Raw genomic sequence first — 12,787 nt, 5'->3', positions numbered from 1 at the left:
TTTTCTTTCAAGTAATTCTAAGAAGTATTATTTGAGTTTTTTTTTCTTCAAGATAAAACATTATAAGGAATACTTTTCAAACTCTTGATATCTTATTTATGAGACCACAGTATTTAAAAAATAAGACAGCATATAAATATCTAAACACACATAAAACATTGTACACCTGAAAATTAAAAAGTACCTCATTTGTAAAAAGACGCAATTATAAAGCTATAAAACTGATTTTCAAAAGCCATAAATAAAAATCATTCACAATACAGAAGTGTATATTAATTTAAGGGCTAAAATCTATGCAGGCCTAAAGAGTCAAGTCATCCCATCCTTCCATATCTAAATGTTCTCCAGTAACCTATGGTTTTGAAAGTAAGTCAGAGACCTTCTGCTCTGTAACTCCTTTTAAGATCCTAAATAAAAGGAACAACTGGAAAGTACTCAGAGTAGGTGAGAGAAAAGATATGTGAAGGAAAAGAAATAGCGTTAGAATTATTAGTAAAGGAAACAGTGGAATGAAGACACCCTACACCTAAGGAAACTGAGTGCTAAGTTATTTTTTTTTTAATGTAAAGGTTATCAAAAGTATAATAATATTTTAGAGTAGACTTCTAAGCCAAAGTCTCGAATACAATTGAATGTATGACCTAAATGATGAATACAAATACTGGTATATCTTGCTTTCTAGATCATTAAAAACAAAAGTCTTATTTTTATTTTAGAAAGTCCTTCTAGTTTCAAGAAATTATTCAAATATTCTTGATATATTTAAGTACTTTCCACAACATCCTTTCCAGAGTTCTAATGTTAAAGAAGATATGATTTTTCTATTATTTTTTTGCTGTTGCTTTGCCAAATATAACTATCACTTTTTATTGAAACATCAGAATCAGACACTTAATTCTCACAGTTTTGATGCTTAATGAAATGTGAAAGTTAAACACAGCATGGCGGCACTAAAAATGCCTGGTGAATCCATAGCACCCGGCATCTTAGCCCTTAAGAGCCTGTGCAGTACACCAAGAAAAAAATTATACAAAAGAGTTAAGTTAGCGTATTCGGAGGAGTGATTGACAAATTATCACAAATCACTAAAAATGTAATGAACAAAATAGTGCAGATGGAGGAGAGGAGCAAGAAAATTACTGTCTTGTAAATCTAATCTATAAAATGGGAAAGAACCCCATTTGGTCTTCAGATTGAAATATCTGAATGTTTAACCCTTGGGACTACTACCAAGGCAGCATGTTCAAGGAACAGGTCAACTAAGGAAGTAGAAACTTTATTCTATATGACTCTTTTACAGTTCTGTATATAGGCATCAGTTTGTTTTCTGAGGGAATTTCAATTGTTTCATTTCTAAAGTAAAGGTATATTAAACAGGAGGGGGCTTATTTCCATCCCTATGCTTGGCAAGGAAAATGTTTTCTGTTTTCAAGTCTCTAGAAGATACTCTATTTAATTCCTAGTCTATAATCTCAGTTTTAAAAACAGGTCAGTTTTTGCCTGATATACTCTACTGAAGAGTTTTTTTTTTAAATAATGAGAATATTATTTTTACCATTTTGGATGTATTGAAATCCTTCTGTATCTCTCTGTACTATGGCACAAAAAAATTAAATCTCTACTGCATATTTTGAAGCAGAATGTCAAATCTATATTTACAGCTATGAATTTTGATTTTTGTTTATCTAGAGTTTATCAGTTGTTAGAGTTCATAAGTAGATTGAGAACCTTATTAATAAAGGTCTTTCACACTTCTTTTCACTTCTGGATAGGAGATTTATTTCTAAATTGGTGAAGTCTATTCACATTTTCAGAATTCTTAACACACATAATTATGCAAAGTGTGTGAGGAAGCAAAACAGAGTCACAAGGAGGTGTTATAAGCCTAGGCTTAGGAAACCACTTCTGACAGCATACTCTACAACAATACTTAATTGGATATATGAATCTTATTAGAAATGTTTCCAAGTTTTTATTACCCTAATGTATGCCTCAGAAGGATCTGTATGTGTTCAGATAAAGGCTGATTGTACAGATGGTGACAGAATCACTTCAGAACTACTCATATTCTAGTTTTCAGAAAAACTAAGCAATTGCCTGAATAAGACGAAAAGTAGACTCTCAGAAAAACTCTGTATCTATATGTATCTATATGTGGAATTTACAATTTAAAGCTATAATTCTGTCACCTCTTCCTATGTTTAACAAAAATTTAGAGCTGTAACAAGCAGTGTGTCCAGGTCTACATGACATTACAAAACATAATTCATCCAGTGAATTCAGTACCCTCTTCCCTCCAAAAACATAATGCAATCAAATCATTTGATAGTAAACGTTATCCCCAGTGAAATTTGAGATATACAGCTAGTTCACAACCCAAAATCCTTGCATCTTTGAATAAACACATAACATTCTCATAGACATATATTTTATGGTCTGATTTCCAGTAAAGGTAATGAAATAAAGGCAGAAGTTTATTTTTATAAAATGTGCTTGCATTCATAGAGATTTAGTTAATGAGAATATTTTAATAAGGTCTTTAGAATCATGTAGACATAAGTTCATAGTCAAAATTAGTAAATATCTTAATCTGTTTTCTTAATATCATCATATCAAATAAATGCTAGTATTGTAAGCATAATAAAAGTACTATATTTATAATAAGTTTCAGAATATAAAAGCTTCATTTTATCATTTCCATATATAACATATTTTAAAGCAAATTGTGATTTAGAATATGAATATATTTTAAATATATGATGTAATTCAAAGCAAGTTATAAATCCTCAAAATATCCAGTGGGATCTACAAATACAAGTTGTTATATACCATAAAGCACTCATAACACTTTTATTGAACTTAATATATGCACAACTGCAGAGTCTTCAATATAACAACGATTTACACATTCAGTCTTTGAAGGGTTTTTAAAAAAATCAAATGAGTATTTCAAAAATTATTTTGCCATGTAGAACTAGTTCTGTGTTCTGAGACAACAGTACATCTAACCATCTTTATTGATTTATTAAAGTATTTCTTCTATTTGTGTATATTTGATTCAGTAGTATGAAAACTGGTAAAAATTCCCATATAAAGCAGAATCTGAAAAAAAATTCATTTTCATGCATTTGTATATAAAGCATCTCTGAAGCTTTTGAAAATAGGAGTGAAATTACATAAAGTCCATGCTGTCAATACACATGCTTAGTCTATTTGTGGAAATCGGAGTCTTTCTAGTAAAACATTTGAAATTACTTTTCATTAATTTGTATCCTTTAAAACTGGGAACTTTTATAGCTAGCGGAAGTATAACCAATTCATATCATCCTCATGATAACTTCATTTTCCTTCACAAGACTGATGGAAAGGATGAATGATAAGAGATTTCTAAGCAACTTCCTTAATGTAAAAGATGAAGGGTCAAATGGATGCAAAGAGAGAACAAAATACAGAAGAAAGGATAAAACAATCAGAAACACTGTATTTGCTTCATGATTGCCAAGAAGTAAGTCATGAATGACTGCTAGAAAACAATGGTTGTTTTCTATCAATTCCTATCAATAGTTGTTTACTATCAAATGATAATGGCTCATCTATGTTGGTGAGCCAAGATGGTAAGTGCGGTGGCTCTATGGACATTGATGATGTAGTACTGCAAAGAGCAATGAGCCCATGAACTAGAAATCAGGCTTAATATATGTAGAGACACAAGTAATGCACTAGCTGCTCTTTTCAACTGTAATCTAGAAAGGGATTTGTTGACCATGAGCAACATGAAGCCAATATCTTTTTTTCCACAATCACTAAATGTTGATCATTATTCATTTTAACTAAAAGACCTTACGTCAAAGCATTGCATTACATTCTCAAGCTATGAGACAAAGACTAGGGCCTTATTTGTGATGCAATTGACACTCAGTTTATGTTTGCTGCATTTGAGCGTATAACTTCTTATTAGATAAAATGTCCCTTGCATTCTTTCATGAGCCTTTCAGGAAACTTTAAATCTTTGTTAATAAAATTTCTACAATTTGATGCCTGATAATAAAACAATACATGAATATGAAAAGAAACAATTCTACCACAACAATCTGAATTTCAATAGATCATTTTCAAGTAAGACATATTTTAAAGGACTTTGATATTTCAGACACCTATAATAAACGATAAGAGTACAATAAAGAAATATTTACCATTTTTATCCATGGAATTTGGTTCGGATTGTTTCTTGCCAATATCAGCAAAGGAACGAACAATGGGAATCCTATTGGTGAGTTTTTTCTGATTCTGGTGGTGGTGCTGTTTCATCAGTGCCTCATGGACCCTGTGGCGTACATCATCATTGAGCTGACCTGAGCTCACTTGTTGATCAAGGACCATATCTGAAAAGCGAAGGAAGAAAGAAAATGAGCACAGCTTTCCTGTAATGTTCCAGTAGTGAACCACTGAGTCCAAATATGCATACCCTAGATAATATTATTCCTCTTAAAATAGGAATGAATTCCTTTAAAAAATCTCTAAGTATGGTCTTAGAAACAGAAGTTTGTCTTTCTTTGTAGAAATGCTACACAAGAAAGATTTGGGAAAATAAACCATTCATTTTTAAATATGTAATGATCTTATGGAGTTTTATTTTTCAAACAGGAATAGTTGTATCGAGAACAAAGTGCTTTATGTTCTCCATTATTCACCTTGATGAGAGGGAATAGTATCAGGAGTAATATAAATATAATTAGTATGTTTAAAATTAAAAAGTCTCATACATATATTGTAATATGGTTTTCCTCCCTTTTTCTAGTAGAGAATAATTTCCATGTTTCTTCCTTAAGTCCATCGGTTAAAATCTGAGGCAAGGAGGCTTAGGCAACTACCTAGCTGGTTGCATTTGGAGAGTAAACAATTCTTTCACATTAATATAAAGTCAGTCCTCTCAAACCTTCCTTGATAATGTGTTTATATTTTAGAAAACCTTCTATACCCATAAAACAAAGAATAAAAGGTGAGATTTCAGAAGGCTGTAACTAAGCAGATTGATATTTACCATATGTGTCAGAAATGCCTGTAAAATGAGTAGATGAGTTCTTGGTAATACAAAGATCACCTCAATAAACCTCAGTGTAATTAATCTGCTTTCATATGATCAACTATTAACTGTATTTGATTTTCTGAGGTGCTAACTCCTTATGTAAAGCAGATTACAATGCATTGCCTCCCGCTGTCCCGCTGAGTACACTGAAGATTTGAAAATTAGCAGAATCCTCCTTTCCAAACAATGTTTTCCTTCAGTGCGAAAAGGAAATGACTGGGGAAACAGACTTGGATCACTGTCCCACATTCCAGCTGTGTGGCCTTGTAAAGTTGAATAATCGCAGTGTCCTTATTTCTAAGACAGAGGTAATAGCTATCTCATAACAGCATTGTTGCCAGGACATAAGGCACCTAATGCACTGATTGGAATATTGAGGCCCTCAGTAAATACTTCCCAGTACAAGATTTTCTTTGCAATTTCCTTTAAGTGGGTTATGGGCTCATGATTTAAATTTTTTGCTGGTTTTAAATCATTTATCTGTATTTTATAATAGTATATCAAGCAGAGGCAAAGTTGGATTTATCAATAACAGAAAACCCAAATCAAACTATCTAAAACAATAAATTTCACTGGCTTACATAACAGAAAAATCAAAGTTAGGTTGGATTTAACTCCATTTCTCTGTGATTTTGTCAGCTTCCCCCTCCTCGAGGTGTGAGCTTTAACCTCAGGCTATTTTCCTTATGGTCATAAGGTGGCTGCCAGCAGCAACAAGGAGATACACATCTTTGTTCATATCAGAGAGTCTTTGCCTTTTTGTGACTTTTTCTTAAAAGGAAAGTCCTTTTCCCCCTACCCAGGAACAATTCTAAGCTCAACTGACATAGTCCTGTCTATGCTGAGCCAATCACTGACAAAGAAGATGGGATCCCCAGTTGGCTTAGACTAATCAAGAACTGCCCTTCACTGTGGAGTCATTTCCCTAAACCAGAGGTAGACAAACTTTTTCTGTAATGGGCCAGATAATAAATACTTTAGGCTGTGCAGGCCATACAATCTCTGTCACAACTACTCAACTCCATTTTTATAGCATGAAAGTAGCCATAGACAACACGTACACAAATTACCACAACTGTGTTTCAATAAAACATTTTTATGGATACTAAAATTTGAATTTCATATAATTTTCATGTTGCAAAATATTGATTTTCTTTTTATTATGTTTCAGTCATGTAAAATGTAATAACCATTCTTAGCTCACATGCCTAACAAAATCAGGCAGTGGCCATATTTGCACATAGAGCATAATTTGCCAACTTTGCTCTATCACTTGGCTGTTTACAATGGAAAGAGGTAGAATGCATGTCTGGGAATCAGCCATAATGTCCACTATAATTACCTCCAAAGTCTCTTCCAGTTCTGAAAATGGATGATAGTATAGAATATTTAAACTTATATCTCAGTTTTTTGGAGATCAGTAGCTATAAAACCCTTGGATTAATTTGAAATAAAGGAAATGATAAACTGTCAACATACATGACTTTACACTGCAACTTTGCTAAGATGGAAAAATGTATATAAAATATGCATTATATACTTCATAATAGGAGTTGTAAAGTAGATTATTCAGACACCAAAAGGATATCATCATACAGCAGTTTCATCTGTAAGCCATGATATGTATCCCCAGTTCAATATTCTAATCAGAATAAAAATTAATCATGTAATAAAACATGCACATGGTTATAGTTTTTCATTCTTATCAAAGCACAGTCTTTCCAGGCCTAAGCACTACAAAAAATAAGTCACTAGCTTCAAAGTTTTTCAGAGATAAGGTCTTTATATAAAACAGTTACACAAGATAAATAAAGTAAATAGAAAAGAAGACTTATCTGCTCATTAGTCACAGAAATACATAGTAAACTCCTTTAAGGTATAACATCACCAAGCAATGTCTTAATGAACTGGAAAAGTTAATCAACTTGCTTAAGAATATAACTTATGCTAAGGTGAAATTTAAGTATCAAAGGGAGTGTGATTCACTAATCACTTGCATTGTTCTCTTCACCACTGTAATATATATTAGTATTAACCTTGAAAAGTAAGAAAGGATAATGGGCCATAATGGCTTTAGGCCCAGAGTCAAGACCAACAATCTCAGCAGGCTACGATGCCTCAATAATACAGTCCAGCCTGCCAAAGCTCAACGCCAGGATCTGGATGATAAGAGAAGAAGCAAGAAGAAAAGGGATAAATCGGTCACAGTCTTCTAGCACTAAACAGGCTCCAGAAAAACTAGCAGCATTTGTGTAGAAAAACCTCAGAAAGTGAAAAAATACTTTTCATCCTAATCAGGCAATTATTTTATCATGATCAATCCATTTTGACTACTGAATGAAAGCCTCTAGAGACCATGAGATTTTACAGACTCTATATAAATCTCCGCCTCTTTAAAGATGATCATATAATTGCTTTGTCTTAAAAATCCATTGTCTTCAAAGATGCTGGAGGAGAAGTGGGCAATAGGGGGTTCTAAATTTTACAGTTTGGTTGACACTACTAACAGGAGTGTATGTAATAAAAATGTAAACTACCATAAGAAAACTTACTTTCCAGACCAAGGATGGTAATAGCATAGGCATTATAAAATATATATATGGCTATTAACATACTCCCAAATCTGCAGAGTATATTCAGTGGAGCAAACTATGGATTTTTCCCTTGATGAAAGATTTTAAACAACAAGAGTTGTTTTAATGAGTTGAGAACTATGATTGCTAATCTGTCCATGGTACTAACTTTGGTTTGGTTTTAATATCTTACCCTCATTGACAGCAATAGGTTAAAGCAGACATACTACAGAGGTAATATTTCCATTATTAATCTTTACAGTGCTGAATTTAAAAGAGATTAACATAAACCGTAAAATTTCCTATAATTTATATGAATATAATTGAGAAGCATTTTTAATACAATTAATCTCCATATCAGAATAAATCAGGATAAGAAAATATATCTGGAGAATTTTGGATTTGAAAAGTTAAGTAATATTTTGAAGGAAGAAGTTTAAATTTATTGAGTTCCTTAAAGCATTGGGAAATAGACACTTTTAAATTAACTTTATCCAAAAGAAAATCCTACTTTAATTACACCAGAAATTCTTGACAGACCTGCCAGATACAAATGGGATTTTCTGCTGCTAAGTCTACAAAAATCTCTTTAAAGCATTATTTAAGAGTCTATTAAAAACATATCAGAACATTGATATAAAAATCCTTGACCATTCTAAAACAATATCTGGGTCATATTCCTCTACTAGGAAATGTCTAGAAAACATTAAGCTGCAGAGCCTGTGCATTTGCAAAGTACTAGGGCTTAGAGCCCTTAAAGATAAACTATTATATCTAGCTTTTACAAAACAGAAACTAGTGACTAATACATTAGCAACTGCCTAACATATAGAAAAGTATGATAAATAAGAGGTGAAGAAAAAGTTCCAAATCTTAAAGTTAATCACTATGGTCCCAAATTATCATGAAATAGAATAAAACAAAATTTATGATTATAGATTAATCAAAAGAAATTATTCCCATCTCTGCAAGTGTTACCTGTAATGTATCACTTTCTATTTATCTGTTTATAAAATGGAGGAAATAGTCTCCTCCCTACCTCATAAGGTTTCTGTGATAATAAAATATAGTAATGGATGTGAAAATACAAAGTTAGAAGTCTTCAAAATGTAAAACATTTACTACACACTTAGTAATACAGCTAAATTGTCACAAAGTAAAAATATCAATAAGTAAACAATAAGAAAATAATTACAAGCTATCAGAGAAAATGTATTAATGAGATTTTATTGAGGGCAGAAATAAATACCTTTGGATTAAATACACCAAATTAAAATTACTCAAAGAGAGAGAATCTCTTCTCATTAATGATTGAAAAGGAACCTAAGGAAACAACATCAACACAGGTACTTGTAATCCTATTTTTCTACGTGGTGTTAACTCTAAACTACTGACCTTTTCTGAATGGCAGTGTACACTGTTGTACACTGAAAATGGGACATTAAAAAAGTTGGTCTACTTTGGAGGCAGAAAAATACAGACTAATTAGAAGAGAAGAAAGAATACTAAAAAGCTATTTGGGATATTGAGACTTCCACTGAACTACTTTCATTTGTGAGAATAGACTTAGAAAATGTAATTTGCTTTAAAAAGCTAGATTCAACAGAACTAACAACCTTTACATATTCTACAGAGTTGAGCTTGGGGAAGAGGCCAGGTTTAGGGAAAGGAAGCATAAGTTTAGACAACAAAACCAAGCTAAGGTGATAAACAACAGAGTTTTAGTCAAATTATAACAGGAGAATATTTCCTGGTAGAAATAAATTCCTAAAGAAAGCATTAGAAATTACATGTTTTAAGAAATTTAAAGCCTGGTAAAACTATGAAGAGAATTTTCTGAGGCTAATTTTGCCTGGTTGAGGAATTTGACAGCTTCATTACATACAGCCAATCCAAAACTCATTTGAATTAATCCATTTTCAAAGGTAATGCCATCACTGACATAAGTAGCAGAAATAAACTCCTTATTTTGAGCAAGACCTTTAACCTTCTGAGTCACTTTATTTATGAAGGATAACAATAATACTACTAAGCCCCAAGTTTGTTTTGAATATCAGAAAGATAGTTGTAGAATTACTAAAAAGAGCTTCCTAAACTGCAAAGTACTAGGAAAAACCCAGCCATTTCATTCATAATTAAAACATAAAAATTTTTATTGGGTATCAGCAATACCCCATAATGTAAAGCTAGGAAATTGAATTGGATGGCTACTATAACAGTGTTCTCAGGAAGTTTGCTAATTTCCATGTTAATCATTTCCTTAAGTCTTGATTTAGTGTGACCTGTTACTGTAAACTGTGTTCTTCCAAAAAGTATACTGTATTTAACTTTATATCGTCGTTTAGGCTCTAGTTCTGTATTTTAAAGTGTAATCTCTTTATAGGTGTTGTATGAAACTGAGGGGAGGAAAGCTCATCTTTCCTGTTTTTTGTGTGTGTGTATTTTTGTTTGTGCTTAATATTGTGAGCCAAAATATCTCTCCATGCTTACTTTTTTTTCACACATATTGCAATGTGTGTATGCCTATCAGCACCAACAACCAAATAAATAATTTTAAAGGAATTAACAACAACCATTTCAAGCCATCTCTTTCTTCAGACAGTAGTTGTAGTGTAATAGAAGGAACATGGAGCTTAAAGTCAGAGGCCCTTAAATGGAACTTGAACCATGAAAGTTTCAGAATTTCTATTTTCTTATTGAAATATGGGAATGCACTTACTTTATGAGGTTATTCTGAAGATTAAATTAGATACATTATTTTTCTAATACAATATTTTCTTGTTTATGTGATCCAGAAACACACAGAGTGTTTTGGGTTTTTTTCCCATCTCTACAATATAATTAAGACACTGAAGTCTCTCTGAAGTCTTTCTACTCCACAAATAAATTCCACATGGAACTGCTTTTATTTTTTTCCAAACTAGGAATTTTTAAAACTGCCTGAGTCCTAGCTTTGTTTTTATTTTTAAAAACCTCCATTAACCATTTCATTTATACCCTTACAAAACTCATTTCTGTGTTTTTTTGTATTATTTTGTTTTTACTAAAATGTGTTTGTCTTCCAGCTGAAAAGATATAGGAGTTCTTTGCTTTTATTTCCAGAGTAACAGTAAGATGCTTCCTAAATATAACTGCTTGTGTGATATAGCCATAATAGACTTCTAGTACAAATCATTCATCCCAGAGGCAAGCCATAGTATTCAAATACAAACTAATCTAAACTGCATCACTTGGCCTCCTCTGGAATTCAAGATTTTTAATTCAGTTTAAAATAAATGGCCATACCTTTCTGTTCTATTCTAAGCTAACATTTTTCCTAATTACTGAAACTTTTTCATTTGGTTATTTCATGTATTTGAATATTGAAATAAATCAATCTCTAGCTTTATGGATTTTTCCTTCAATTTTCTAATGGTGACAGTCTAATTACATATGATGGTGAGAAACAGTATATGCTAAATGGAAACCAAGGTATATAGATTCTTGTTCTAGACTTGCCACTGGCATGTTAGACCATATTTCTTTGAGATTCAAATTCTTTTATCTTAAATGAGGTGGTAAAATAAAGTTATTTTTGAGGTCTCATACACTGATCACGAGAATAAATTTCCTAGAAGTCACACGTGTATAGAATTATAAGAAAAAGGGAATTACAAAAATCAGCTGTACCCACAAGTGTGAAATAGACGAAGGAGAATAAAAGGATGTACCTGCAATTTCTTCTAAAGTGTTGGCATGCATGTCCAGCAACACAGTTCCATTCAGAATACAACTTCTCAACTCAAACAAGCTGTGCAGTGAAAGAGTGGCCACATAAGGCTTGCTCCACCTTTCCCCTCCATCTTCCACATCTTCTTCAAACTTCAACCACCTATACAAATAAATATTACTATAATTTTTTAAAATTTGTAACACGTTTTTATTTCACCATTACCCTGCTATAAAATTATTCTTAAAACAAAGCACATTAAAAGAGGGCCATTCCAAGATGAAAAAAAAAAAGAAAGGGGGGTGAATTTTAACCATAAGTATAAAACAAATGATTTTACTACCATAAAGACACTGATATTTATGGCACAAATATTTCCATAAAACATGCATTGCATTCACTTTAAGAGATCTCCCTTCAGGCATTAAATTACCTAATTTTGAATTTTTCCCAAGTTACAAATAAATATTATTATCAGCACATTGAATATTACATTGTAGATGAATGAACCTTTATCCCAACAATAAAAGGTAGAAGTATAAAGCTATTCACATTACTTCTTGGTTTCAAGGATTTCAGAAGTAAGTAAAAGCCAGCCCAAGTCATCTGGTTTATTTCATTTTAATTCCATTTAACAAACATTCTTTTTGTCATTGAAAGATATGTTTAAAACAAAGAAAAACTCAGTTTTTTTAATTAATCTTTCTAGCACTGAAAAAACATATTAATATAAATGTTTAGTCAGTGGTCACAGGGAATCTGTTGTAGAACTAATAAAGAGAGTATACTGCATGGAAAGATAACGGTGGTTGAAAAAATGCAAAAGAAAATGAAACAGTACTCATTTTTCTTTTAGTGGGAGGTCTTAAAACAATATTTGAATCTCTTGACAATTTTGCCCTTTGATTTTTAGGGAAGCTAGTATAATTTGGGGACTATTCTGTAGGAAAAATACTTATTAGGCCTGTTTGAATGAAATCTAGTGATTGTAGTCACTTCCTAGGGACTAAATTTATGAGAATTGAGCTCAGCCCCCATTCCCTGAGTGTTCCTGCCAGGGCCAGAGAATAGGAAAAGAACCTTGATAACACGGTGCCAAATGGGAGACCACTGCTTTCTTGGAATGAAATGAGTAGTAATATCTGAGATTGTTTCTAACTAAGATAACTGGAAGGGATAAAGAGAAATCAATGATTTTACTGCTCTGGCACTAGCACTAAATCTCTTATTCTTTTAGGGACTTGCTTTTTAATCTTAGTAGATAACCAAATTAATTCCACCATTTCTAATGAACCCTAGCCTAAATGCCTCTCCTTTCTCCATCCCCCACCATTTTCCTCATTTTTTCTCTCCTTGTCACTTTTGCGCTAACTTCCTCTCTCCATGCAATATCACTCAAACTTCTTATCTATATGATAT

General features: G+C 32.2%; 1 protein-coding gene across 3 annotated transcripts in view; it reads right to left on the bottom strand.

Annotated features, from left to right (window-relative positions):
- SLC4A10 (solute carrier family 4 member 10) overlaps positions 1–12,787 on the bottom strand; it is a 217,035-nt gene that overhangs the window by 118,711 nt on the left and 85,537 nt on the right. For all 3 annotated transcript variants that reach the window (XM_059927980.1, XM_059927982.1, XM_059927981.1), the window contains exons 5-6: positions 11,370–11,530; positions 4,194–4,382 (exon numbers count right to left, since the gene is read on the bottom strand). In XM_059927980.1, coding sequence (XP_059783963.1) covers positions 4,194–4,382; positions 11,370–11,530 — 350 coding nt within the window. The remainder of the gene's footprint in view (positions 1–4,193; positions 4,383–11,369; positions 11,531–12,787) is intronic.

Source organism: Balaenoptera ricei, chromosome 7, assembly GCF_028023285.1.
Source record: "Balaenoptera ricei isolate mBalRic1 chromosome 7, mBalRic1.hap2, whole genome shotgun sequence".
Classification (NCBI taxonomy): Eukaryota; Metazoa; Chordata; class Mammalia; order Artiodactyla; family Balaenopteridae; genus Balaenoptera; species Balaenoptera ricei.
This window is presented reverse-complemented; position numbering and strand designations above follow the sequence as displayed.